The 27,966-nt window shown below is 40.9% G+C and overlaps 1 protein-coding gene and 1 long non-coding RNA gene across 2 annotated transcripts in view; one reads left to right on the top strand and one right to left on the bottom strand.

Moving 5' to 3' along the window:
* On the top strand, positions 1-27,943 carry smyd5 (SMYD family member 5). The gene is made up of 13 exons (XM_034181937.1): positions 1-151; positions 1,983-2,091; positions 2,355-2,494; positions 6,371-6,492; positions 6,589-6,658; positions 14,863-14,967; positions 15,064-15,126; positions 19,092-19,162; positions 19,259-19,365; positions 19,552-19,608; positions 19,711-19,805; positions 25,677-25,747; positions 27,568-27,943. The coding sequence occupies exons 1-13, from the start codon at positions 59-61 to the stop codon at positions 27,716-27,718; spliced, it is 1,254 nt and encodes a 417-aa protein (XP_034037828.1). The 5' UTR covers positions 1-58; the 3' UTR covers positions 27,719-27,943.
* Positions 27,561-27,966, bottom strand: part of LOC117520630 — an 88,481-nt gene continuing 88,075 nt past the window's right edge. Inside the window, exon 2 of the long non-coding RNA XR_004563711.1 lies at positions 27,561-27,635. This is a non-coding gene — a long non-coding RNA (uncharacterized LOC117520630). The remainder of the gene's footprint in view (positions 27,636-27,966) is intronic.

Genomic DNA, 27,966 nt, shown 5'->3' with positions numbered 1-27,966 from the left:
TGCGCGAGGAAAAGACGTCAGCGCTTGGAGAATTGAAAGGTGAAAGGTCGTATGGAAGATGGCGGCTCTCGTGGATGACATGTTTACTCTTTGCGTGGATCGTGAAAAAGCTGCCGGCAGCGTGGAAGTCAGATTTATCGACAGTGTAAAGGTAAAGAGATGGAATTTAATCACATCATTCTGTTACCGAGAGCAGAGCGTTGAAAGAAGCAAACATGCTGCTGTCACAAAGTTTTCACAAAGTCTGAATTAAATGCCCACAAAGTTACAGCTTACACTAACATAAGTTTGTTGATAGATTATTTATCAAACAAACGTGCAGTTTTTTTTGTTCCGACTCCTCAAAAGTTGAGATTTATGTTTTTGTCAGTTTATTATTATTATTTTAGCAAAATGTCAGTTTAAAAGGTAATTTTGCTCCTGATCTCTAACATTTTAGGTTAGGTTCTTAATATTCAATACGAAAGTAAATGATAGGGGGCTGATTATTTTTTTACAATTAAATATTTAAGAAAATTTATAAAGTTGTTGGAGGAGGTCATTTTCAAAAATTCATAATGCTGCCAAAAACATCAAATTTCTTAATATTTTAAAGTATAATGTAGGATGTATCCTTTATCAACAGGCAAAGTTTGATCTGAATCTGAGAGGCAAATTTAAAAATTATTAAATCACATCAAAACATACATTGTTTATCTGATTATAGAGATTCCAGTAAGGTATAGTTTGGACTTTTAGTCCCCTTAAGTGGTGCTGAAAACTGGTGTCGCAGACCAAATGCCCCCCCCCCCCCCCCCCCCCCCCCCCTTAAAAATTGGTGCGCCCTGCCTTCACTGTGCATTTGTCATTTGGGACTGACTCTCTACACCCAAAACGATCAAAGGGAATAATGTGATTATTAACCATCAGATGACAAGGTAAAACCTCTTAAATCATTCTAAAGTCAGTTTTAAGCAGAAACGAGGTGATAATCAGTGATTCCTACTGACGCTTTGAAATTACGGAGGCACAGTGAATGCAAAAGCAGCTCGTCTGGCTGCTGCGCTCTGATCGCTTCCTCCGTCTTTTATTATGAAATAATGCTGAGTTTATGTGGAAATGATTGTTGTACCAAAGCTTCAGATATCTGTTGCTGAGATAGATGATGACTGGAGTGCAGTTTTAAGCAGAATTGAGGTGATAATTGGTGAACTGCGGATTGACATTCAGAAATGCCACATGCTCGGTGAAGGCAGGGCGGACCGATTTTTAGAGGGAGACCATTCGGTCAGTGACACCGGCTTGTCCCATGGACTGTCAACTCATTTTGACCAAACAAGCAGAAACTAAAAATATTCTTGTTCAAAGTTAAACATCCGCTTTATACAAACTCACCATTAGTTTACAGTCAAGAACATACAGTAAGCATTTGGGCTTTTTTTCTTTTTTATATATAAATAATTTTGCCTGTTCTGGACCACCGCACTCGTGTGTGTGTGGGGGGGGGGGGGGGGTGCGATTTTCGCAGCTTATTGTCTAGGTTCTTGAAAGATAAGCGAACGTAAGCAGCGCAAAATATTTTAATGTTTAGTTGAAGTTGCAATTGATAGTAATTGCTGTAGGTTTTAAAGTGAGGCCATAAATTGAGTTGTAACAAATCAGCATCTATACTCAGTTGTCAAAGAACAAAGTGATGTCTTCAAATAAACAAATACATTTGATTTATAGAGATAAAAAAAACAACTCGTCAAGCCAGGCATTTTTACTTGAGAGGTTATCAAAAAGATGATCAGGTTTAGTGTAATGCTAATAAACACAGTGTTGTGCTCGTGTAATAGACGAGCACCAACTTGATCAAATGTCAATTATCTAAAAGGAGTGATGGGAAATTGAAAGTGCCTTTTGAGTGCGTTTCCTCTGCTGTACTTCTGCCTTCACAATCCAACAGATCACTTTCAGTCAAGCTGAAGAAATTGTTTTTTAAATTCCCCCCCATGTTTCAGGGCCACGGCGTTTTTGCCAGAAAAGCCATGAAGAAAGGAGACACAATTTTCATTGAGCGTCCCCTCATCTCTGCCCAGTTCCTGTGGAACGCTTTGTACAAATATAAAGGTAACGTGATACCTCATGTGATGGCTGTCGTTTGTATTACGATTAAGAAAGAAAACTTTACTTATCAGTGTTATTGACTTTTACACAAAGAAGTTTTGAATTTCATTAGTGTCGTTGTACACCAGTTATTAAGACATGACATATTCCATCTTACTTTAACTTATCAAATAGCACGACAGCTACTACATTTCATTGATTATTTTGGTCATTTTTACTTCATCAAAAATGTGTGAAATACATTAAAAATAACGCTGTTCTCTCAGCCTGTGAATACTGTTTACGAGCTTTGGAGACTGCAGAGGAGAACGCGAGGAGACTCAGCGGCCTCCCCGGGCTCAGCCTGCCTCACCCCGAGCTGTGCCACGTTCGACCTGAATTGCACCAGCCCTGCCCTCAGTGCCAGGTGAGTCCACTCAGTTAGTCAGCTTGCCTGACCCTCCAGAGGACCCAAAACCTGCTGAGCTTTATCTCCCCACGTTGCTGCTGATAGATGTAACAAATGATCATTCAATATTTAGGGGTCAGAATTATCAGGCTCTATCTGTATAATCACTAATATAGCAGAATGCTATCATACCCTCGGGCGTATCAGTGTTGGTCGCTCATCTTCTGCATTTGTACATATTAATGAGACAAATTTAATTGCATAGAAAGTTTGCTTTGAGTTAGAGAAAGTTAACATGCAAGCTAACGTCCACAAAATGTCTTGTAAATGACACCAGAGGTGTTATTAGGTTACAAGAACAGCATTTTCAATTTTAGGAGTGTTTATTTCTCACTAGCTTTTACATAAAAAAGTAAGTCCCTTCGGCTGCTCCCTTGTTTGCATTCGGGGTCGCCACAGCAAATCCAAGGTGGATCTGCATGTTGAATTGGCACAGGTTTTACGCCGGATGCCCTTCCTGACGCAACTCCACATTACATGGAGAAATGTGGCAGGGGTCGGATTTGAACCCGGAACCTTCTGCACTGAAACCAAGTGCATTAACCACTTGGCTACCACCCTGTTAGCAAGTAGCTAAAGTAGGAAGTGATGTCACCATGCTAACCTCTGTAAAATGTCTTATAAATAAGTTCAGAGGTGTTATTAGGTTCCAAAAACAGCATTTTCAGTTTTAGAAGTACTTATTTCTCACTAGCTTTTATATAATATATGAGAAACGTATATAAACACACAAAACAAAGCACTTTTGAAGAGACCAGTGACTGACGTCACGGTGCAGCTCTACTCTGATTGGCTGTCAACCGCTTCACTCAAACACAAAACGGATCAGATTATAATAGAATGTGACTTTTTAAACCTCTTAAAATGCATCAAGGTTAGCCATCTTTGAACTTGTCCAACGTTTGTGTCCCAAGAATGTTCCCTGTGAATTTCAGTACTCTGGCGATAATAGGACTGGACGCATGCTAAGCACGGACAGACAGATGGACGAAAAGCCTTTGCAATACCCGATGGCTATATTTTTGCTTCGGCTAAAAATGGGTATACGAGGTCTATTAGGTAATAAACCAACCCTTTTATTTATTTTTTTTTTAAGTATATGGATTTGAATGACGTGAGATTACTACACCAGTCATGCTTGAACCCTTGTGCGCATGCGTGAGTTTTTTCACGCGTGTCGGTGATGTCATTTCCCTGTGGGCAGGCCTTGAGTGAGATGTGGTCCCGCCCTCTCGGCTGAATTCCTTTGTTTCACACGCTGCTCGAGACGGCACGCGTTGCTTTATCAAAAAAATTTTCTGGACCTGTGAGGAATATCCGAGTGGACACTATTCGAGAAATTAAGCTGGTTTTCGGTGAAAAGTTTAACGGCTGATGAGAGATTATGTGGTGTTTCTGTCGGTGTAAGGACTTCCCACGGACCGGGACGTCGCGCAGCGCTTCCAGGCGCTGTCGTCGGCTTGTTTCAAGCTGAAAACATCCTAATTTAAGGCTTAATTCACCCAGGACATCGTGAGAGAGCAGAGAAGATTCAGAAGAGGCCAGCATGAGGACTTTATGCGGACATTCCACTGTTTAAGGACATTTTTTAATGAAAGACGTGCGCGCAAATTCGACTCGGCGAATCTGTGTGCGCCGCGACAGGAAAAACATCTCCGTGTTGAAAAACATTTGTAAAATTCAGGCGGCTTTTGATGGCTTTCAACAAGTGAGTAACTGAGAAATTGTTTAACAGCTTGGGCATGTTCCAACTTGCCGTTAAGGTTTCCAACGGAGGTGTTTTTCCTGTCGCGACCCCCCGCGGTCGGGTCCGGCCCGACATGCGACTCTGCCCGCACGTTCTTTCATTACAAAATGTCCGTTAACAATGGAATGTCCGAATAAACTCCTCATGCCGACTTCTTTTGAAAGTTCTCTGTTCTCTGACGACTTACTGGGTCAACAGAGCCTGAAATGTGGAAGTTTTCAACTTGAAACGGCGAGACGCTGCCGCCTCGAAGCGCAGATCGCCGTCAGGCGCCGTGGGCTGTCCTTACGGCGACACTACCAGACCAAAATCTCTCATCAGCCGTTAAAATTTTTACCGAAAACCAGCTGAATTTATCGAATGGTGTCCACTCAGTTGTGCCTTACAGTTTTGAAAAAATTTTGATCAAACAAAGCAGCAGTCTCTGAGCCATTCCTAAACAATGAAAAAAACGACGAGAGGGTGGGCGACTCCTCACTCAAAGACTGCCCACAGGCGAATGACGTAACCGACAGGCGTGAAAAAACTCTCGCATGCCCACGAGGGTTCAAGCATGTCTGATGTAATCACACGTGATTCAAATCCATATGGTTTTTGAAAAAAATAATAAGGTCGGATACTTTTCTAATAGACCTCGTAGTTTAAAAAAAAGTTGTTTTTTTTTTTTTTGGTTTGGTTTTTTTTTTTTAGAAGTTTTGTCTTCTGTATTATTATTATTATTATTATTATTTTTTTTTTATTAAAAAAGTTTCTTTCAAAATAGTTTCAGGGTACTAAAGATTTATGATAATCTGGTACAAAGGCACACGCGCACAGTGAAGGCCTTACCACATGCTAACGTTAGCTCATCCGCATCACATTATGTGATACTAGCTGGTTCGAAGAGATGATGTCATTTTCAAGAGAAGAATGGTAAAATGTGTCATGAATCACTGTTTTAAGTCGCTGAGGTTTTCAGCCACAGTCTGAAACAAAACTAATTAAACCTTTCTGTTGGTCAACTGCATTAAAACCCCCAAATAAACCACATTTCATGTAATGCATTTCCACATGCAGTTTGCAAATTGTGCTGAAAACGACTTCAAGCCGCTGACATCGGATTCATCAGCGCACATTTTCATATCTGCAAATACTGATAATTAATCTTTTAAGCTTTTGTCATCTGAGACATCTGTTTTTCCAGATACAATCATACATCCCTACCAGAATGTGCCATGCAAATGTATTATTTATTCTTGTTTATTCCTTTGTTTTTGCAGAAAGTTCCCTCCTATAATGATTCGGTCAACGCGGCTTTTTTTGTAACTATGATGTAGAAAACATTCTCCTTTCATTCTTGTAAACAAAAGTACTTTTCTGGAAATGTTTGGAAGTAATTCTGTTAATTATTTAACATTTTATTTTTGTTTTGATCGTGTTTCTTGTTTGAATCTTTGCTATTAATCTTCAACTTCAGCTATTTGCTGTCAAACACTTTTTACATGTAGTGCCATCTGCATCGTATTAGAGTTTACACTTGAAGGTGTAAATGCAAAACGTGACGAGACGACGGGGACATCACTCGAGTTCAACAAAATCAAAACGGTGTCACGAGGATGTGACTGAACATTCACACCATGAAGCGTTATTAAACACCGATGCTGCTTTTTAAGACAGTAGTAAGAGCTAATTTAGTTTCTTGAGTCTTTAATTTAAAAAAGTACCAAATTTCAAACATACGTGTCCTGACATTTATTCACACAATAACGCCCATTCAGACAGTTTGGAAATGTTTTGCGTCTTCAAGAGTGATATGTTTTTCAGCCTGAGATGTGAAGTCGCCTCCTTCAGCTATCAATCATTTTAGCCTTTTGAAGCAAGAGCAAACCTTACAGTTAACTTAAATCACTGCGGCCTCACTTAGTGCCTGTTGCTAGGTAACAAAGAACACTGTTTTCCGCGAGGTGGTTATGAAAAAATGTGTTGGACGGAGACACACTCCGCACGATTTAAAGTGTATTCTTTTCCTTTGTGTGCTTGAATCCTCCTTTTTATTCCTTGTATCCTTAAATGATTTGTGATTGCTTCCAATCCGGTGCCCCCTATAGGTTATGTACTGTAGCAGCGAATGCCGACAAGCGGCAGCGGATCAGTACCATCGGGTTCTGTGTCTGGGTCCATCCCAGGAAGATCCCGATCATCCCATCAACAAGCTGAAAGATGCATGGAGGTGAGCCAACATTTCTCAGACTTGTTTTTTTTTTCGGGGGGGTTGCGTATGCGCGGACACCATATGTTCTGATCATTTCCTTTGTTTTATGTTCAGGAGTATGCACTATCCCCCAGAAACGTCCAGCGTCATGCTTTTGGCCAAAATGGTGGCTGTTGTCAAGCAGGTGATTCTCACATACAGCACTTTGTCAGCAATTTGTGTTCTTAACCACAAATTTAAAAGCTCAGTTAATTAATACCGTTGTGCACAAATCTATAAAAATCCACTACTCTGAATTAGGCCATTAGAAAGAATGCAGACATGATCCAAAGCACTGCACATGCTGCATATATCTTTGGTGATATCTTTCTTCGTAATATCTTTATTAAAACAAGCAACAGTGACCTCAGTGGCCACCAGACCGAGGCTCTGGAATTGAAAGAAACAAACAAGCTTATTTCAAGCTCTGTGTAATTTCCATCATGTATGTAATAAGATTATTCCCTGCAAAAGCCCAGACATGTCCAGCAGGTGGCAGTCAGGTCTATGGTAATGCTACATAAATAACAAAGTTACTTTTTTCTCTCTCTCTGTTGATCTGTTGCTCAAAGCTTAATTTGTCCCCATTATGTGCCATTTTAATTTGGAGATGTGCAAGATGATGGCAGTTATTATGTTATTATGGCATTGCAAACATAACCTAAACAAATATTTACCCTTCACACCTCACTTTGTCTTTTTAAAAAAGCTATATTGCAACAATAACTTTATTGTTAAATAATAATAAAAATTATCTTCACATGTAAGACATAGTAAGTCATAGATAGTCCCACCTCAGGTCAGTAGATAGTTTAAGCATACAGATAACAGTTTGTAAAAAATACAAATAAATGCCTTGGCATCTACACCTGTGAAACATTTTATTCCAATGCTTCTGCCGTCTCTGTTATGTCAGAACATGCCTAATATTTATATATATATTTTTTAATAAAATCACTAAATGGTTTCCGTATTTTCCATCCATTTTTTTCCCCTCCAGTTCATAGCAATCACTTGTTTTGTTTGCACAGTAACACTTGACAGCAATAGTGCATTCTTTCCCCTGTCAGTTTAAAAATCTCCATTAAAAAAGAGCCCCAGAGGAATATTCACTCACATAACTTCTGACATCACGCTTTCTCCCAACTGTTCCATTACTTTTAAAATCAAACTTTCAATCAATCAATCAATCAATCAACTTTTTTCTTGTATAGCGCCAAATCACAACAAACAGTTGCCCCAAGGCGCTCCACATTGCAAGGCAAGGCCATACAATAATTATGAAACACAGTCTACGTCTAAAGCAACATAACCAAGGGATGGTCCAGGGTCACCCGATCCAGCCCTAACTATAAGCCTTAGCGAAAAGGAAAGTTTTAAGCCTAATCTTAAAAGTAGAGAGGGTATCTGTCTCCCTGATCTGAATTGGGAGCTGGTTCCACAGGAGAGGAGCCTGAAAGCTGAAGGCTCTGCCTCCCATTCTACTCTTACAAACCCTAGGAACTACAAGTAAGCCCGCAGTCTGAGAGCGAAGCGCTCTAATGGGGTAATATGGTACTACGAGGTCCCTAAGATAAGATGGGACCTGATTATTCAAAACCTTATAAGTAAGAAGAAGAATTTTAAATTCTATTCTAGCATTAACAGGAAGCCAATGAAGGGAGGCCAACACGGGTGAGATATGCTCTCTCCTGCTAGTCCCCGTCAGTACTCTAGCTGCAGCATTCTGAACCAACTGAAGGCTTTTTAGGGAACTTTTAGGACAACCTGATAATAATGAATTACAATAGTCCAGCCTAGAGGAAATAAATGCATGAATTAGTTTTTCAGCATCACTCTGAGACAAGACCTTTCTGATTTTAGAGATATTGCGTAAATGCAAAAAGGCAGTCCTACATATTTGTTTAATATGCGCTTTGAATGACATATCCTGATCAAAAATAACTCCAAGATTTCTCACAGTATTACTAGAGATCAGGGAAATGCCATCCAGAGTAACGATCTGGTTAGACACCATGCTTCTAAGATTTGTGGGGCCAAGTACAATAACTTCAGTTTTATCTGAGTTTAAAAGCAGGAAATTAGAGGTCATCCATGTCTTTATGTCTGTAAGACAATCCTGCAGTTTAGCTAATTGGTGCGTATCCTCTGGCTTCATGGATAGATAAAGCTGGATATCATCTGCGTAACAATGAAAATTTAAGCAATACCGTCTAATAATACTGCCCAAGGGAAGCATGTATAAAGTGAATAAAATTGGTCCTAGCACAGAACCTTGTGGAACTCCATAATTAACTTTAGTCTGTGAAGAAGATTCCCCATTTACATGAACAAACTGTAATCTATTAGACAAATATGATTCAAACCACCGCAGCGCAATGCCTTTAATACCTATGACATGCTCTAATCTCTGTAATAAAATTTTATGGTCAACAGTATCAAAAGCAGCACTGAGGTCCAACAGAACAAGCACAGAGATAAGTCCACTGTCCGAAGCCATAAGAAGATCATTTGTAACCTTCACTAATGCTGTTTCTGTACTATGATGAATTCTAAAACCTGACTGAAACTCTTCAAATAGACCATTCCTCTGCAGGTGATCAGTTAGCTGTTTTACAACTACCCTCTCAAGAATCTTTGAGAGAAAAGGAAGGTTGGAAATTGGCCTATAATTAGCTAAGATAGCTGGGTCAAGTGATGGCTTTTTAAGTAATGGTTTAATTACTGCCACCTTAAAGGCCTGTGGTACATAACCAACTAACAAAGATAGATTGATCATATTTAAGATTGAAGCATTAAATAATGGTAGGACTTCCTTGAGCAGCCTGGCAGGAATGGGGTCTAATAAGCATGTTGATGGTTTGGATGAAGTAACTAATGAAAATAACTCAGACAGAACAATCGGAGAGAAAGAGTCTAACCAAATACCGGCATCACTGAAAGCAGCCAAAGATAACGATACATCTTTGGGATGGTTATGAGTAATTTTTTCTCTAATAGTCAAAATTTTGTTAGCAAAGAAAGTCATGAAGTCATTACTAGTTAAAGTTAATGGAATACTCAGCTCAATAGAGCTCTGACTCTTTGTCAGCCTGGCTACAGTGCTGAAAAGAAACCTGGGGTTGTTCTTATTTTCTTCAATTAGTGATGAGTAGAAAGATGTCCTAGCTTCACGAAGGGCTTTCTTATAGAGCAACAAACTCTTTTTCCAGGCTAAGTGAAGATCTTCTAAATTAGTGAGACGCCATTTCCTCTCCAACTTACGGGTTATCAGCTTTAAGCTACGAGTTTGTGAGTTATACCACGGAGTCAGACACTTCTGATTTAAAGCTCTCTTTTTCAGAGGAGCTACAGCATCCAAAGTTGTCTTCAATGAGGATGTAAAACTATTGACAAGATACTCTAACTCCCTTACAGAGTTTAGGTAGCTACTCTGCTCTGTGTTGGTATATGACATTAGAGAACATAAAGAAGGAATCATATCCTTAAACCTAGTTACAGCGCTTTCTGAAAGACTTCTAGTGTAATGAAACTTATTCCCCACTGCAGGGTAGTCCATCAGGGTAAATGTAAATGTTATTAAAAAATGATCAGACAAAAGGGAGTTTTCAGGGAATACTGTTAAGTCTTCTATTTCCATACCATAAGTCAGAACAAGATCTAAAATATGATTAAAGTGGTGGGTGGACTCATTTACTTTTTGAGCAAAGCCGATAGAGTCTAATAATAGATTAAATGCAGTGTTGAGGCTGTCATTCTCAGCATCTGTGTGGATGTTAAAATCGCCCACTATAATTATCTTATCTGAGCTAAGCACTAAGTCAGACAAAAGGTCTGAAAATTCACAGAGAAACTCACAGTAACGACCAGGTGGACGATAGATAATAACAAATAAAACTGGTTTTTGGGACTTCCAATTTGGATGGACAAGACTAAGAGACAAGCTTTCAAATGAATTAAAGCTCTGTCTAGGTTTTTGATTAATTAATAAGCTGGAATGGAAGATTGCTGCTAATCCTCCGCCCCGGCCCGTGCTACGAGCATTCTGACAGTTAGTGTGACTCGGGGGTGTTGACTCATTTAAACTAACATATTCATCCTGCTGTAACCAAGTTTCTGTTAGGCAGAATAAATCAATACGTTGATCAATTATTATATCATTTACCAACAGGGACTTAGAAGAAAGAGACCTAATGTTTAATAGACCACATTTAACTGTTTTAGTCTGTGGTGCAATTGAAGGTGCTATATTATTTTTTCTTTTTGAATTTTTATGCTTAAATAGATTTTTGCTGGTTATTGGTGGTCTGGGAGCAGGCACCGTCTCTACGGGGATGGGGTAATAGGGGGATGGCAGGGGGAGAGAAGCTGCAGAGAGGTGTATAAGACCACAGCTCTGCCTCCTGGTCCCAACGCTAGACAGTCACAGTTTGGAGGATCCCAAAAAATTGGCCAGATTTCTAGAAATGAGAGCTGCTCCCTCTAAAGTGGGATGGATGCCGTCTCTCCTAACAAGACCAGGTTTTCCCAGAAGCTTTGCCAATTATCGATGAAGCCCACCTCATTTTTTGGACACCACTCAGACAGCCAGCAATTCAAGGAGAACATGCGGCTAAACATGTCACTCCCGGTCTGATTGGGGAGGGGCCCAGAGAAAACAACAGAGTCCGACATTGTTTTTGCAAAGTTACACACCGATTCAATGTTAATTTTAGTGACCTCCGATTGGCGTAACCGAGTGTCATTACTGCCGACGTGAATTACAATCTTACCAAATTTACGCTTAGCCTTAGCCAGCAATTTCAAATGTCCTTCGATGTCGCCTGCTCTGGCCCCCGGAAGACAATTGACAATGGTTGCTGGTGTCGCTAACTTCACATTTCTCAAAACAGAGTCGCCAATAACCAGAGTTTGATCCTCGGCGAGTGTATCGTCGAGTGGGGAAAAACGGTTAGAGATGTGAACGGGTTGACGGTGTACACGGGGCTTCTGTTTAGGGCTACGCTTTCTCCTCACAGTCACCCAGTCAGCCTGCCTTCCCGACTGCACGGGGTCTGCCAGGGGGGAACTAACGGCGGCTAAGCTACTTTGGTCCGCACCGACTACAGGGGCCTGGCTAGCTGTAGAATTTTCCACGGTGCGGAGCCGAGCCTCCAATTCGCCCAGCCTGGCCTCCAAAGCTACGAATAAGCTGCACTTATTACAAGTACCGTTACTGCTAAAAGAGGCCGAGGAATAACTAAACATTTCACACCCAGAGCAGAAAAGTACGGGAGAGACAGGAGAAGCCGCCATGCTAAAACGGCTAAGAGCTAGTAGCTACGCTAAGCTAGCGGATTCCCAAACAGGGAATCCGACACTAGACAGGCTGTGGAGCAGCACAGGTAACGCACGACAACAGTGCTAAAATAAAATAAAAATCCACTAGACAGGCTGTGGAGCAGCACAGGTAACGCACAACAACAGTGCTAAAAAATAAAATAAAATAAAAATCCACAGGACAGGCTGTGGAGCAGCACAGGTAACGCACGACAACAGTGCTAAAAAATAAAATAAAAATCCACTGGACAGGCTGTGGAGCAGCACAGGCAACGCACGACAACAGTGCTAAAACAAAATAAAAATCCACTGGACAGGCTGTGGAGCAGCACAGGTAACGCACGACAACAGTGCTAAATCAAAATCCACTGGACAGGCTGTGGAGCAGCACAGGTAACGCACGACAACAGTGCTAAAACAAAATAAAAATCCACTAGACAGGCTGTGGAGCAGCACAGGTAACGCACAACAACAGTGCTAAAAAATAAAATAAAATAAAAATAAAAATCCACTGGACAGGCTGTGGAGCAGCACAGGTAACGCACAACAACAGTGCTAAAAATAAAATAAAAATAAAAATCCACTGGACAGGCTGTGGAGCAGCACAGGCAACGCACGACAACAGTGCTAAAACAAAATAAAAATCCACTAGACAGGCTGTGGAGCAGCACAGGTAACGCACGACAACAGCGCTAAATAAAAATCCACTGGACAGGCTGTGGAGCAGCACAGGTAACGCACGACAACAGCGCCAAAAAAAAAATAAAATCAAAATCCACTGGACAGGCTGTGGAGCAGCACAGGTAACGCACGACAACAGTGGTAAAAAATAAAATAAAAATCCACTGGACAGGCTGTGGAGCAGCACAGGTAACGCACGACAACAGTGCTAAAAAATAAAATAAAAATCCACTGGACAGGCTGTGGAGCAGCACAGGTAACGCACGACAACAGTGCTAAAAAAAAAAAAAAAAAAATAAAATAAAATAAAAATCCACTGGACAGGCTGCGGAGCAGCACAGGTAACACACGACAACAGTGGTAAAAAATAAAATAAAAATCCACTAGACAGGCTGTGGAGCAGCACAGGTAACACACGACAACAGTGCTAAAAAAAAAATAAAATAAAAATCAAAATCCACTGGACAGGCTGTGGAGCAGCACTTTGTGGCGTTTAATACACCTTGAAATTAAAAATTGTCCTGATGACTCACTCACTCACTCACCCACCCACGGTAAGAGCATGAGATCTGAAAATTTGTCCTACAGTGAAACAGAAGGTGAACATTTGATCGATAATCTAGATTGTCCCTTTTATAACAGCCAACATTTAACCTCCAGTGTCTGAAATTTTTTTTTTGTTTGCTCGGCTCCATCTATATGGAACATGTTGCAAAAAGACTGGAAATTAAAGAAATTTATTTCATTGATTTTCTTTAAGTCCAGACTGAGAGCACTTGAAATGACATTAAATTGCAACTGTTTTTCTTAAATGTATGTTATTTTAATTGTGTGAACATAATTTTAATTGTTGTGTATCTTTTGCTGCCTCTTGGCCAGGTCTCCCTTGCAAAAGAGGTTTTTAATCTCAGTGGGACTTTCCTCGTTAAATAAAGGTTAAAAATCTTTAATGACAGCTCTAATCTGAACCCTCGTTTGAAACATGATTGGGATTTATTAGGCAGTCAGTCCATCACAACTGTTCCACATGCAGAATGTTGCACCCATGTTGTGAATGAACACAACATCGACACGACGGGGCTGAAAACAAGGATTATAGGACGCCGTTTTTTAAATGGCAACATGTGACCTCACACAAAGGGCGACTGAGAACGACCTCAGAATATCTGATTACTGTTGGTGCAAACACTGGCAGGAAGTTAATTTGCACCAACAGATTTTATATATATATATATATATATATACACACACACACACGAGGTCTGTTAGAAACGTATTTTAACCTTTTTATTTTTTTCAAAAACCTGATGGATTTGAGACACGTGTGTTTGCATGAGCAAACCTTGAACCTTCGTGCGCATGCGTGAACTTTTTCACGCCTGTCGATTGCATCATTTCCTGGTTAGCAGCCTTTGTGTGAGGTGTGTGTCGTGCGCTCGGCGTTTTTTCATTCCAAGGAAAAAGACGGAACGACTGGAGCAGCGCCGGATCAAATTTTGCCAGAAACTGGGCGACAGCCAGGTGGAAGATTCAGATGGCTTTCGGTGACGATCATATAGGCATCACACAGATTAAGAAGTGGTACAATCAGTTTAAAGACGGCTGCACAACGGTGGAGAGCGAGCCACGCTCTGGTCGGCCATCAACATGCTGAAATGACCAGATCATTTCCAAAGTGAACGCTGTGGTGATGCGGGACCGTCGTGTGACTATCCAAGAAATTGCGGAAGAGGTGGACATCAGCACTTTTTCAGCACATCCCACTGTGACAGAAGATTTGGCCATGAAAAGAGTGGCGGTGAAAATCATGCCGATGGCTTCGGCACGAAGCTGCCGACGGGGGAGCAAAAGCGCCTTTGTGTTAAAGTCTCACAGGACATGCTGTGACATGCCCACCTCTTCCACAATTTCTCGGATAGTCACATGACTGAAAAGTCACCGAAAGCCGTCTGAATCATCCGAATGGTTTCCACCTGGCTGTTGCCCAGTTTCTGGCAAAATTTGATGCGGCGCTGCTCCAGTCGTTCCGTCTTTTTCCTTGAAACGAAAATCTGCCGAGCGCACTGCACACGTCCCACACAAAGGCTGCTTACCAGGAAATGACGCAATCGACAGGCGTGAAAATGTTCACGCATGCGCACGAAGGTTTAAGGTTTGTTCATGCAAACACGTGATTCAAATTCATCAGGTTTTTGAAAAAAATAAAAAGGTCCGATACTTTTCTAACAGACCTCGTATATATCATGAAAATACATGAAGCATTAAAACATCATCAGGCCTGTTTGTCCGATGTTTCACGTTAATGGCAGTCCTTATATTTACTGACACGGTGTGTTGCTTCACATCCAGGCTAAAGACAAAGCTCACTGGCAGAAGATGTTTTCACACTTCTGCAGCAGGACGGCCAACGAGGAAGAAGAGCTGGTCCACAAGCTTCTGGGGGAGCAGTTCAGAGTAAGTTTGCATTGCATTCGTTTAAGTGAAAACTGTGAGGGTGAACAGGACTTAATGTGTGAACCAGTAACATTCTGTTGCTTTATGTTTCTACAGGCACAGCTGGCTCTGCTGCACAGCCTTTTCACAGCAGCACTTTTTGATGATCACCTCAGTCGGGTAAGTATGACACTGTCTGCACGTTCTTCTTCAGTCTTTTGGTTTTGCTGCCATACAGCTGCCCATCATATCCTGCTGGGTACTGGAATGCACAATCAAAAATCTGTCCGGATGGCAGCTGTAGCTGGCTATGCCCAATCAACTGCAGGCGGCAAACCAGAGTCGGTACAGTGCATCTGGAAAGTATTCACAACGCTTCACTTTTTCCATCTTTTGTTATTTTACAGCCTTATTCCAAAATTTATGAAATTCATTTTTCCCCTCAAAATTCTACACACAATACCCCATAATGACAATGTGAAAAACGCTTTTTTTTGAATTTTTTTTGCAAATTTATTAAAAATAAAAAAACTAAGAAATCACATGTACATAAATATTCACAGCCTTTGCCATGAAGCTCAAAATTGAGCTCAGGTGCATCGTGTTTCTACTGATGATCCTTGAGATGTTTCTACAGTTTATTTGGAGTCCAAATAAACTGTTTATTTGGAGTAAATTTAGTTGATGGGACACGATTTGGAAGGGCACACACCTCTCCACATATAAGGTTCCACAGGTGACAGTGCATGTCAGAGCACAAACCAAATATGAAGTCAAAGGAATTATCTGTAGACCTCCAAGACAGGATTGTCTCAAGGCACAAATCTGGGGAAGGGTGCAGAAATATTTCTACTGCTTTGAAGGTCTCAATGAGCACAGTGGCCTCCATCATCCATAAAAGGAAGAATTTCGAATCCACCAGGACTCTTCCTAGAGCTGTCCACCAGTCTAAGCGTAGCAATCAGGGAGAAGGGCCTTAGTCAGGGAGGTGACCAAGAACCCGATGTTCACTCTGTCAGAGCTCCAGCATTCCTACATGGAGAGAGGAGAAGCATGGTTGGTTGTCCTTCCAGAAGGACAACCATCTTTGCAACAATGAACCAGTCAGGCCTGTATGGTAGAGTGGCCAGAAGGAAGCCACTGCTTAGTAAAAGGCACATGGCAGCCCACCTGGAGTTTGCCAAAAGGCACCTGAAGGACTCTCAGACCAGGAGAAGCAAAATTCTCTGATTGAACTCTTTGGCATCATGTTTGGAGGAACTCAGGCACCATCCCTACAGTGAAGCACGGTGGTGGCAGCATCATGCTGTGGTCATGTTTTTTAGTGGCAGGAACTGGGAGACTAGTCAGGATTGAGAGAAAAATAAATGCAGCAATGTACAGAGACATGATGGATGAAAACCTGCTCCAGAGCGCTCTTGGCCTCAGACTGGGGCAACTGTTCATCTTTCAGCAGGACAATGACCCTACGCACACAGCCAAGATATCAAAGGAGTGGCTTCAGGACAACTCTGTGAATGTCTTTGAGTGGCCCAGCCAGAGCCCAGACCTGAATCCGATTGAACATCTCTGGAGAGATCTGAAAATGGCTGTGCACCGATGCTCCCCATCCAACCTGATGGAGCATGAGGGGTGCTGCAAAGAGGAATAAGCAAAACTGCCCAAAGATAGGTGCACCAAACCTGTGGCATCATATTCAAGAAACTTGAGGCTGTAATTGCTGCCAAAGATGCATCAACAAAGAATTGAGCAAAGAGTGTGAATACTTACATACATGTGATTTTTTTTTTTTTTTTTTTTTAAACAAATTTGCAAAAATGTAAAAGAAAAAAGACATTTTTCATGTTGCCATTATGGGGTGTTGTGAGTCGAATTTTGAAGGAAAAAATGGATTTCATCCATTTTTAAATAAGGCTGTAACATAAAATGTGGAAAAAGTAAAGTGCTGTGAATACTTTGTGGTTGCACCATATGATCACAGCTTTTTCTGGGAAAATGGCTCATGTCGGCCTATCATGAGGATGTGGCATCACTGAATGTTGGCACATCTGTATAAATATTAGAAACAAATAACATTAATAAAACACTAAATCATCACATCCAGCTGGCTTTAGAAGTCACAGTTAGTGGTTGTGATATAAGACGTACAGTAAGAGATTTGATATGAGTATAAAAGTAGCTTTTTTTGAATGTTCGGCTTGTGCTGAATCAGACACAGTGACAGGAAAAAAAAACCCTGCAGACAACTCTGCAGAGTTGTGTTAAACTATATGATAGGTTTTCTTATTGTAGTGAAGTATCCTAGGTGTGGTCTGCAAGAAATCTGACACCTGGGAATTTAAATTATTTTTTTAATTCAACAATGCAACAAAATTTTATCCAAGTCTACACATGAATGGTCAAAAATCATACTTGGTTTTGAACCAAGAAAACAGTTTCTGTTGCCTGCGTCCACTGTTTCCTTTTTCCTTCAGTACTGCTGTAAGTGATACAGTCCTGCAGGGGCTGGCTGAGTCATGTCTATTGACTTGTTTGACCTGTTCTCACTGTGGACCTGAGTCGAGCAACTCTCAAACCTTTCAGCTCTGCCTCTGAGACCCAAAACAGCTGATGAACACATACGAGGTCTCTTAGATAATAAACCGACCCTTTTATTTATTTTTTTTTTTAACTATATGGATTTGAATGACATGCGATTACACCAATCATACTTGAACCCTCGTGCGCATGCGTGAGTTTTTTCACGCGTGTCGGTGACGTCATTTCCCTGTGGGCAGGCCTTGAGTGAGATGTGGTCCCGCCCTCTCGGCTGAATTCCTTTGTTTCACACCCTGCTCGAGACGGCGCGCGTTGCTTTATCAAAATTTTTTCTGGACCTGTGAGGAATATCCGAGTGGACACTATTCGAGAAATTAAGCTGGTTTTCTGTGAAAAGTTTAACGGCTGATGAGAGATTATGGGGTGTTTCTGTCGGTGTAAGGACTTCCCACGGAGCGGGACGTCCTGCAGCGCTTCCAGGCGCTGTCGTCGGCCTCTTTCGAGCTTAAAACATCCTAATTTAAGGCTTAATTCACCCAGGACATCGTGAGAGAACAGAGAAGATTTAGAAGAGGCCGGCATGAGGAATTTATGCGGACATTCCACTGTTTAAGGACATTTTTTTAATGAAAGACGTACGCGCAAATTCGCCGAGTCGTTTCCGTGACGACTCGGCAAATCTGTGTGCGCTGCGACAGGAAAAACACCTCCGTGTTGAAAACCATTTGTAGAATTCAGGCGGCTTTTAATGGCTTTCAACAAGTGAGTAACTGAGAAATTGTTTAACAGCTTGGGCATGTTCCAACTTGCCCATTAAGATTTCCAACGGAGGTATTTTTCCTGCCGCGACCCCCCGCAGTCGGGTCCAGCCCGACATGCGACTCTGCCCGCACGTTCTTTCATTACAAAATGACCGTTAACAATGGAATGTCCGAATAAACTCCTCATGCCGACTTCTTCTGAAAGTTCTCTGTTCTCTGACGACTTACTGCGTCAACAGAGCCTGAAATGTGGAAGTTTTCAACTTGAAACGGCGAGACGCTGCCGCCTCGAAGCGCAGATCGCCGTCAGGCGCCGTGGACCGTCCTTAAAGCGACACTACCAGACCAAAATCTCTCATCAGCCGTTAAAATTTTTACCGAAAACCAGCTGAATTTATCGAATGGTGTCCACTCAGTTGTGCCTTACAGTTTTGAAAAAACTTTTATCAAACAAAGCAACAGTCTCTGAGCCATTCCTAAACAATGAAAAAAATCGACGAGCGGGTGGACGACTCCTCACTCAAAGACTGCCCACAGGCGAATGACGTAACCGACAGGCGTGAAAAAACTCTCGCATGCCCACGAGGGTTCAAGCATGTCTGATGTAATCACACGTGATTCAAATCCATATGGTTTTTGAAAAAAATAATAAGGTCGGATACTTTTTCTAATAGACCTCGTATTTTGGCCATATTTTCAGTTTCCTGGGGTCCTGAACGTGTACGAGCTAGAAAACGTTTGTCTTGTAGGAAAGTCGTTGTGCTGTAAAGTGTTTTTACAAAGTTTATGTAACATCAGGTGCATCTGGATTATCGATTTCAATTAAAGAAACATGTTGGTTTGCAGTGGTTTGTTCCTGAGGGGTTTCGCTCTCTGTTCGCGCTCGTGGGGACTAACGGACAAGGCATCGGCACCAGGTAAAGACTCTCGTCTCCTTCTCACTAAGAACCCTGATCTCAGTTTGGAACACACTGTTCTGGCTCTACATGCTGTAATTTGTTCTTCAATTCCAGCTCGTTAAGTCAGTGGGTTCATGCCTGTGATGCACTAGAGCTTCCCAGCCAGCAGAGGGAGCAGTTGGACTCGTTTATTGACCAGCTGTACAAGGACATTGAGAAAGGTCTTTTTTTTTTTCCTCTCTCTCTCTTTTTTAATACATTACACTTTTTGCAGTGCTCTTATTGTGCTTTGCTCTTGTTTGTGTTCTGTAAATTTGACCCAGTGACATTGCCGGAATAATTATATAAGCGGTGCAGCACCTCTCCATAAAGGTTAGAAATTAGCATAATTTGTCTTTTCTCTGCAGAAACGGGAGACTTTCTGAACTGTGAGGGTTCTGGACTTTTTCTGCTTCAAAGCTCGTGTAAGTATGAGCGTCACGGTGTCTGTTTAAAGGCACAGTCGCCTTCCCGATGAGGCATTCATCTCTGTCTGCTTTGTCCTGTCACCTCTTGGGCCTCTGCAGGTAACCACAGCTGCATACCCAACGCAGAGGCATCTTTCCCCAACAACAACTTCCTGCTTCACCTCAGTGCCCTTAGTGACATCAGCCCCGGACAGGTGAGCTGACGTATTTGGACTGACCAATTCTGGTCTCTGATAGAGATGGAACACTGTGATGTCAGTGTTAGAAGGCGGCAGCTTTGGTTCGCTGAGCTGGATCTGGACTGAGACAGTCAGATCCATGTTTGGTCTGGATTAGGACTGTCTTTGAAGTCCTAAGTCTACTTGTCCAGATGTTTAACACTTCAGTTTATTTGAACGAATTTCCCTTAGTTCTGATCATGTGGTGTCCTTGGCGGACGTATTAAAATCAGCGGCGTCAAAACTACTTGACGGATTCTCACCAAATTTGCAACACAGATAGATATTAGTGCAGGGAAGACTCTACTGAATTTTGGAGGTGATCCGGTTTGCACGCTCCCTCAAAACTTGCAGCATCTGTGGAATTGTGCTGTGTGATAAACCTGAACATTTCAGAATGACCTTTTATTGTGGCCAGCCTGAGGCATACCTGTGCAATAATCATGCTGTCTAATCAGCATCTTGATATGCCACACCTGTGAGGTGGGATGGATTATCTCAGCAAAGAAGTGCTCACTAACACAGATTTAGACAGATTTGTGAACAATATTTGAGAGAAATAGGTCTTATGTGTATATAGACAATGTTTTACATCTTTGAGTTCAGCTCATGAAAAATGAGAGCAAAAACAAAAGTGTTGTTTATATTTTAGTTCAGTGCATAATGGACCAGTTGTCTGCCTGGGAGGTTGCCGTCCAGTACCCAAGACAGTTTACCTGTTGTCATGGATGTGGTGATGTGCAGCACCAGTGCACATTCCAAGACTTGACTTGACACTAATTAACTCGAAGTGCACTCAAGCAAGCACATGTCTCCAACCAAAGTCCAACAGTTGATTCCTTGGCCTCTGATGACCTTTGATCCTGATTGCACATCTTTGATTTTGATGTGTAATCCCTTTTGCTGAACATTGAACTTGATCTTTGAACATTTCCGATCATGCTTTCCTCTCCATTTTGTCTGTAGCAGGATGGTGGTAATCAGGATCATGGTCAAACATCAAAAGCAGGATTAGCGTCAAAGGAATCAAGATTTTTTCATACATTTCAGAGGGCTCTCTATTGTTAAAAATATTGAAATATCTCAGTAAAAAGAAATTTAAAACATAAGTCAAAGTTCAATCAGCAAATTTAAAAACACACAAAACCTATAAATATAAATAGCTTGAGATAAAATTGTTAGAAACAGGAAATTTTTTAAAGATGAACTTTAAAAGATTTGACAGGAGTGGACCTTCTGATATCAGTCAGTGTATGATGGGCAAAGGCTTTACAATATGCTGGCCTCTTCTTTACCCTGGTTGCTCAAAGAAAGCTTGCATCCTGAGAGCGCGAGAGACAGGTAGGCACAAGATCATTTAGGGCCTTAAAGGTCAGCAACAGAAGCCTAAAGTCTGCTCTTAAAGCCTTAGAATGCCATTGAAAGGAAGAAAAGCAGGTGCCATATGACCACATTTCCTGGTTTTAGTCTAACTTTAACAGCAGTATTTGATACTTAGCAAGATAAAATGAGTAATTTTAACCTCCTCTGTAATATGCAGGTCAAAAGACAGGGCCGGATCAAAGGTCACACCAAGATCTTAACCATTTCACTGATGTATCACACAGTCAGCCAGCGAGAATGTCAACTGCTAGTAGAGATGTCTCTGTTTAGCAGAACCAAAAATGAACATCGCAGTCTAACGCCACAAAATAAGAGGGCCGACCCCTCCACCAAATCTCACTAAAACCTGTTCTTGTCCTTTGGAGGTATCCTGCTGACAGACAAACTGCAGCAAAACCAATACCTCCTTCAGGGCAGTAATAATCAAAAATCACAGTTTAACTGTAACATCTGTCATCCACACATCGAACGTCAGCCGCTGCTGCAAAAAACTGAAGGACCGTACGCACCTCTAGAAGAACCTTTCTGTTTGGTGACAAAGTGAACCTGTTGTGGTACTTTTTGCTATTACAGCACAACAGCGGTATTACTAAACTGACTCTGCTCTCACACCCCCACCCACACATAGCGTCATGGCCAAAATAAATCGCTAAAATGTAAAAGCTCTTTTCAAATGCAGCAGGACTTTGGACACGGTGCAACTGAGAAATTAAGCTCTAATAGATGCCACCTGTGGTTCTGCCACACACTGATCTTTTAACTGCTGCTGTGATTGACTGATCATTTCCAAGACTCTGAGAAGAATTTTGAAACTGCACAGTGAACCGCGGTAACTGGATTACATGGAATAAATGAGGCATTTCAAAATCGGTCCTTTGTATAATGTCCAGATTGGCTCAATGTGCATGGAGTATTTTAGTTGTGTGCATACAGATCTTGAGCAACGTGACCATGATTAGAAATGTCATTTACATGGTGGGAAAAGAAGAAGACTGAAAGGAATGATTTCTTTGTCAATTAAAAATATAAATATGTCTCGTTGGCTGCCAAGACAGCGAATTATTCTGATTTTAATTAATATCAATCAACACAATCCTAGATTCTTGTTCAGGACTGTGACAAATAACCCGGGACTACTAGTCTGCAAGATGAGTTATTCTGGTATTTGATTTATTTGTTTGTAAATGGGATAAAATGGAGGATACTGGGAACAAAATACTCCATCCTTCCTTAGTTAATCTCTGAACTGCTGTAGGAATATCAAATCAGTTTGATTCAAGACCAGTTCTGACTGGCTATTAAATATACTACTTGAATTGTTGATCCATTGACAATCTATTTCTGCCATTTATTGGGACTTTCTGTATTGAATATTATGAGGTTTTTCCTTAACATTGCAGTTTGTCCTTCTTTCTTTAAAATGACCATGATCAAATCAAAATCAAATCAATTTTATTTATATAGCGCCATATCACAACAAACAGCTGCCCCAAGGCGCTTTATATTGTAAGGCAAGGCCATACAATAATTACGGAAAAACCCCAACGGTCAAAACGACCACCTGTGAGCAAGCACTTGGCGACAGTGGGAAGGAAAAACTCCCTTTTAACAGGAAGAAACCTCCAGCAGAACCAGGCTCAGGGAGGGGCAGTCTTCGGCTGGGACTGGTTGGGGCTGAGGGAGAGAACCAGGAAAAAGACATGCTGTGGAAGAGAGCAGAGATCAATCACTAATGATTAAATGCAGAGTGTTGCATACAGAGCAAAATGAGAAAGAAACACTCAGTGCATCATGGGAACCCCCCAGCAGTCTAAGTCTATAGCAGCATAACTAAGGGATGGTTCAGGGTCACCTGATCCAGCCCTAACTATAAGCTTTAGCAAAAAGGAAAGTTTTAAGCCTAATCTTAAAAGTAGAGAGGGTGTCTGTCTCCCTGATCTGAATTGGGAGCTGGTTCCACAGGAGAGGAGCCTGAAAGCTGAAGGCTCTGCCTCCCATTCTACTCTTACAAACCCTAGGAACTACAAGTAAGCCTGCAGTCTGAGAGCGAAGCGCTCTATCGGGGTGAAATGGTACTATGAGGTCCCTAAGATAAGATGGGACCTGATTATTCAAAACCTTATAAGTAAGAAGAAGAATTTTAAATTCTATTCTAGAATTAACAGGAAGCCAATGAAGAGAGGCCAATATGGGTGAGATATGCTCTCTCCTTCTAGTCCCTGTCAGTACTCTAGCTGCAGCATTTTGAATTAACTGAAGGCTTTTCAGGGAACTTTTAGGACAACCTGATAATAATGAATTACAGTAGTCCAGCCTAGAGGAAATAAATGCATGAATTAGTTTTTCAGCATCACTCTGAGACAAGACCTTTCTAATTTTAGAGATATTGCGCAAATGCAAAAAAGCAGTCCTACATATTTGTTTAATATGCGCATTGAATGACATATCCTGATCAAAAATGACTCCAAGATTTCTCACAGTATTACTAGAGGTCAGGGTAATGCCATCCAGAGTAAGGATCTGGTTAGACACCATGTTTCTACGATTTGTGGGGCCAAGTACAATAACTTCAGTTTTATCTGAATTTAAAAGCAGGAAATTAGAGGTCATCCATGTCTTTATGTCTGTAAGACAATCCTGCAGTTTAGCTAATTGGTGTGTGTCCTCTGGCTTCATGGATAGATAAAGCTGGGTATCATCTGCGTAACAATGAAAATTTAAGCAGTGCTGTCTAATAATACTGCCTAAGGGAAACATGTATAAAGTGAATAAAATTGGTCCTAGCACAGAACAATTAACCTTAGTCTGTGAAGAAGATTCCCCATTTACATAAACAAATTGTAATCTATTAGATAAATATGATTCAAACCACTGCAGCGCAGTGCCTTTAATACCTATGGCATGCTCTAATCTCTGTAATAAAATTTTATGGTCAACAGTATCAAAAGCAGCACTGAGGATGATAACACGTATTCTTGAGAAACCTAGGTTTGGATTTGTGAATTACAAACCTATTTAATTTCTCATGTGGTGTCCATTACATATTACATATTTGTCAGCCAAAAATCTTTTTCAACCTCTACAGTCAGCATTTAGGCAACACCATTCCATGGAAACTGTACTTGTTGAACAATCTGTTGACTATGCTTGGAGACGCCACTTCACTGCTAATGCTAATCAAGCCAACTGCTGCATTTGTTACAGTTAATTTTTCTATAATGTTGGACAAAACTGAAAATTATTTTGGCAGTTTTCCTGAAGTATTATCATGAGTTAGTTCTTACCTGTCAGGTTGACCACAGCATATTTTTTGTAATGCTGAACTTTCCATAGTTAGGTATAGGGTGCCTCAAGAGTTGGTTCCAGTTCCTGTGTTAGTCTTTTCTGTAGCACCTCATAGTTGGATTGTATTTAGCTTTGGGATTAATGGTCAATGTTGTGGTGATATGTGGCTGTACATTGATTAAAGGTAATATTTCTTTTCTTCTAGCAAAGTAAAAAGTTGGATGTCAGCTCATGTTCTACTTCTGAAGTCAGAGATTAATGAAATAATTGTTGGCTTTGCTAGAAAGAGGTGCAGTGAAATAATTAAATGTGAAATAATTAAAAATCCTGAAACTATTTTTTTTTTATCAGTCTCTGTCTACTGACATGCACAGTAGAGAAATGACAAGAAATCTATATCTTCACTATCAGTTTGCAATAAGACCAGTCTTGTTGATGCTGGCTCATGCAGAGACTCCAATTGAGGCTTTTATGTCTTCCAGAATTGATTACAGTAATGTTTTCTTTTCTGCCATTCCACAAAGTTGTACAAGCAGCAGCCTTGGCAGCCATCACATGTTGGCTCTGGAAATGAAAGAATCTGAAAAGCTCATTTCAAGTTCCATGTAATTTCAAAACTACACGTTGTCAGAGACAGACAGAAAAGTAAAAAGTATCCGCTTTGGCTACATTTTTACAAAAATCCTCTTCCTGCATTTGTGGCAGGTATGATTGAGTTTTAGAATGGAACACTTTGAGACAATAGGAAAATAACATTTTATCTCTCACTGACAACCACACCTGCTCCTAATCCATCATCCATCCATTGTGGTGTGTGAAAGATCACCAACTTTGAAAGAATTTTTAAACACTCTTAACATGGAGACAGTGTGTGTGTGTGTGTGTGTGTGTGTGTGTGTGTGTGTGTGTGTGTGTGTGTGTGTGTGTGTGTGTGTGTGTGTGTGTGTGTGTGTGTGTGCTGTAAATTATTCTTAATTTTTCTATGAGACTGAATTATCAATGACACTTTGTATGAGAGTTAATGAGGAAAACACATTGAAATATTTCCTTCATCTGGTGGAAAAAAAGCGAGTTTGTAAGGTGTTTTTTATGGTTAATATTCAAACTTATCAGCTCAGTACTTTCATTTGTGGATCATGAAGTTCTGCAGACTGTTTTATTTGTGTGTTCAATCTTCAGGAGATCTGCATCAGTTATTTGGACTGCTGTCAGCGTGACCGAAGTCGCCACAGCAGACACAAAATTCTGAGGTAAACACCTGTGAGCCTCTGGATAAATCCCTCAGTTGAGGAATGTCATACAGTGAAAACTTCCATCTAGATCAATAAAAACCCTTCCAAGCAGTAATGGGCGGTCTTGGCACTGGAGGTCTTATGGTTACTGATGCACTGAGTGTCACACTGATATCACTGCTGTCGACCCATCATTGATTAACAGCACAGCTTTTGAAAGTCTGAGGTGCAGAACAATTCTACATCCTGTGCTGATGCCAGCTTCCTGAAGGTTTGGCCCCCATGCTGATGTACGTACAGTTTTAATGTCAGTATTAAATGTTTGTTCTGGAGTGCAGGATGCCTTAAATAGCAAAGTCTAACATACAGTAGTGCTATATGACTAAAAAGATAAATCCAGGTTTTGAGTATATTTCTTATTGTTACATGGGAAACAAGGTACCAGTAGATTCTCACAAATCCAACAAGACCAAGCATTCATGATATGCACACTCTTAAGGCTATGAAATTGGGCTATTAGTAAAAAAAAGTAGAAAAGGGGGTGTTCACAATAATAGTAGCATCTGCTGTTGACGCTACATACTCAAAACTCTTATGTTCAAACTGCTTTTTTAGCAATCTTGTGAATCACTAAACTAGTATTTAGTTGTATAACCACAGTTTTTCATGATTTCTTGACATCTGCGAGGCATTAATTTTGTTGGTTTGGAACCAAGATTTTGCTCGTTTACTAGTGTGCTTGGGGTCATTGTCTTGTTGAAACGCCCATTTCAAAGGCATGTCCTCTTCAGCATAAGGCAACATGACCTCTTCAAGTATTCTGACATATACAAACTGATTCATGATACCTGGTATGCGATATATAGGCCCAACACCATAGTAGGAGAAACAGGCCCATATCATGATGCTTGCACCACCATGCTTCACTGTCTTCACTGTGAACTGTGGCTTGAATTTAGAGTTTGGGGGTCATCTCACAAACTGTCTGTGGCCCTTGGACCCAAAAAGAACAATTTTACTCTCATCAGTCCACAAAATATTCCTCCATTTCTCTTTAGGCCAGTTGATGTGTTCTTTGGCAAATTGTAACATCTTCTGCACGTCTTTTATTTAACAGAGGGACTTTGCGGGGGATTCTTGCAAACAAATTAGCTTCACACAGGCGTCTTCTAACTGTCACAGCACTTACAGGTAACTCCAGACTGTCTTTGATCATCCTGGAGTTGATCAGTGGGTGAGCCTTTGCCATTCTGGTTATTCTTCTCTCCATTTTGATGGTTGTTTTCCGTTTTCTTCCATGCGTCTGTTTTTTTTTTTTTTGTCCATTTTAAAGCATTGCAGATCATTGTAGATGAACAGCCTATAATTTTTTGCACCTGCATATAAGTTTTCCCCTCTCCAATCAACTTTTTAATCAAATCACACTGTTCTTCTGAACAATGTCTTGAACATCTCATTTTCCTCAGGCTTTCAAAGAGAAAAGCATGTTCAACAGGTGCTGGCTTCATCCTTACATAGGGGACACCTTATTCACACCTGTTTGTTCCACAAAATTGACAAACTCCACACTAATGCCACACTACTATTATTGTGAACACCTCCTTTTCTACGTTTTTTTTTACTAATAGCCCAATTTCATAGCCTTAAGAGTGTGCATATCATGAATGCTTGGTCTTGTTGGATTTGTGAGAATCTACTGGTACCTTGTTTCCCACGTAACAATAAGAAATATACTCAAAACCTGGATTAATCTTTTTAGTCACATAGCATTACTATTATTCTGAACACTACTGTACTTGTCTGAAGTGCAGCAGTGAGACTTAGTGTTTTCTTTCCAGGGAGAACTACCTGTTTGTCTGCTCGTGTCCAAAGTGCAACTCCCAGATGGACGATCCGGACGTGACGTCTGAGGAGGAAGAGGAAGAAGAGTGTGAGGCAGAAGGTGAAACTGAGGGAGACGAGATGGAAGATGAGATGACGGATGTCTGATGAGAGACTTACCACATAACTCGCATTACTGGCTTATTCAGGAGCTATGTGGAAAAAAGAAAACCTTCAGTTATTCTTTGGGTAGAAACCTTTCCTTCAGTGTTATAGATTTAAGTTTGCACTGCGGTCAGAAGATATTAAATGGTGAGTTTTGTCATCATTTCAGCTCGACTTCAGTGCTGCAGATTTTTCACTGAAATAATGACAAACTGAAGCACAGACCGTCACTTTTGTGTGAATTATTGGGT

Source organism: Thalassophryne amazonica, chromosome 11, assembly GCF_902500255.1.
Source record: "Thalassophryne amazonica chromosome 11, fThaAma1.1, whole genome shotgun sequence".
In the NCBI taxonomy this organism is placed as follows: Eukaryota; Metazoa; Chordata; class Actinopteri; order Batrachoidiformes; family Batrachoididae; genus Thalassophryne; species Thalassophryne amazonica.
The sequence above is the reverse complement of the archived record's forward strand: the minus strand, read 5'-3'. Positions and strand labels throughout refer to the sequence as shown.

Coding starts and splice junctions, on each gene's coding strand:
- smyd5 (XM_034181937.1), top strand. CDS start 59: ATGGCGGCTCTCGTGGATGACATGTTTACTCTTTGCGTGGATCGTGAA. Junction 152..1,982: donor GATTTATCGACAGTGTAAAG/GTAAAGAGATGG, acceptor CCCATGTTTCAG/GGCCACGGCGTTTTTGCCAG. Junction 6,493..6,588: donor AAGCTGAAAGATGCATGGAG/GTGAGCCAACAT, acceptor TTTTATGTTCAG/GAGTATGCACTATCCCCCAG.